Raw genomic sequence first — 1,275 nt, forward strand, 5'->3', positions numbered from 1 at the left:
TCCTCCTCCTCCTCCTCCTCTCCACAAACACCCTTCCCTTCTAGCACTGATGATGTTACCTAGTTGGGTCATGAAATGTCTCCAAGAAAACCACCAAGCTCAGGGAACATCAAGGATTAGCTGGGGGGTTTTCCCAAGGAAGAAGGAAAGGTTGGCTTCGTAACATGACTTGTGTGGTGTATTGTGTGTGGAGTCCTTGGTGCTCTCGGAGTCTGGTTGTTTTCTTGCAGACGTTTCCTTACCCAGCTAGGGAACATCATCAGCGTTACAGTGTGTTGTGTGCAGATCTAGGCATAGTAATTCGCACGCCCAGAATTCTGGCTTAGGGTGCCGGGCAAATGCAGCCAATTGTGGCTTAAGCCAAATGTGACTTAGCCCAAGGCTTAAACTTCGCCTTTGTCCTTTTGTTCCTGAATCTTAAGAGGGCTTCGTCGACACGGTGGAGATTCTTCGTTTGCCCCAATTTAAGGCCTGGTCGGAGGAGGACGTGAAACGTGTCGTGGAGACAAACGAAAAACAGCGCTTCGCCCTGGGCCGACACCCATCCAGTGGACACCTCCAGATCCGTGCGAACCAGGGGCACTCCCTCCAGGTAAGGGGGTTCAGAGATCATTCAAGTGTGGCTGTTGTGGAGAGCTTTTCTTTTAAGAGCAGAAAATAGATATCCAGAGGTCTTTAACCGTGTCCTCAGGAAAAAAAAATGAATAAAAAAATGAAGTATTCAGCAGAGAAGTCTGGGGCAGATTTTAGCTTTTAGAAATCCAGAACAAAACTGCCCGCAGTGGGTCTTTTCTGTTGCTCCCTGCTCTTCCATCTGCAACAGGGGTATTGTTTTTATTAGATTTTTTTTTACGCTGCTTTTATATATTTATGCTGCTTATGTATATGTTGGTGTGTGTGTGTGTGTATTGAAGACAATACGCCTTCCTATTTTTTTCCCCACAACGACGACCCTGTGAGATGGCCGAGCTGAGAGAGGGACTAGCCCAAAAGTCACCCAGCTGCCTTTCATGTCTAAGGCGGGACTAGAACTCACGGTCTCCTGGTGATTGGCTAAAAGTCACTCAGCTGGCTTTCCTGCCTAAGGTGGGACTAGAACTCACCGTCTCCTGGTGATAGGCCCAGAGACACTCAGCTGGCTTTCCTGCCTAAGGTGGAACTAGAATTCACTGTCACCTGCTCATAGGTGCAAAGTCACTCAGCTGGCTTTCCTTCCTAAGATGGAACTAGAACTCACCGTCTCCTGGTGATTGGCTAAAAGTCACTCAGCTGGCT

At 48.2% G+C, this 1,275-nt stretch overlaps 1 protein-coding gene across 1 annotated transcript in view; it reads left to right on the forward strand.

Annotated features, from left to right (window-relative positions):
* Positions 1-592, forward strand: part of LOC107299060 (tRNA 2'-phosphotransferase 1-like) — a gene marked incomplete at its 3' end in the record, with an annotated part of 9,582 nt that extends 8,990 nt beyond the window's left edge. Inside the window, exon 3 of the mRNA XM_015828427.1 lies at positions 423-592. Coding sequence (XP_015683913.1) covers positions 423-592 — 170 coding nt within the window. The remainder of the gene's footprint in view (positions 1-422) is intronic.
* Positions 593-1,275: the final 683 nt, after the last annotated feature.

The sequence above is a fragment of the Protobothrops mucrosquamatus genome, unplaced genomic scaffold (genome assembly GCF_001527695.2).
Source record: "Protobothrops mucrosquamatus isolate PMUCROS unplaced genomic scaffold, P.Mucros_1.0 scaffold4488, whole genome shotgun sequence".
Lineage (NCBI taxonomy): Eukaryota > Metazoa > Chordata > Lepidosauria > Squamata > Viperidae > Protobothrops > Protobothrops mucrosquamatus.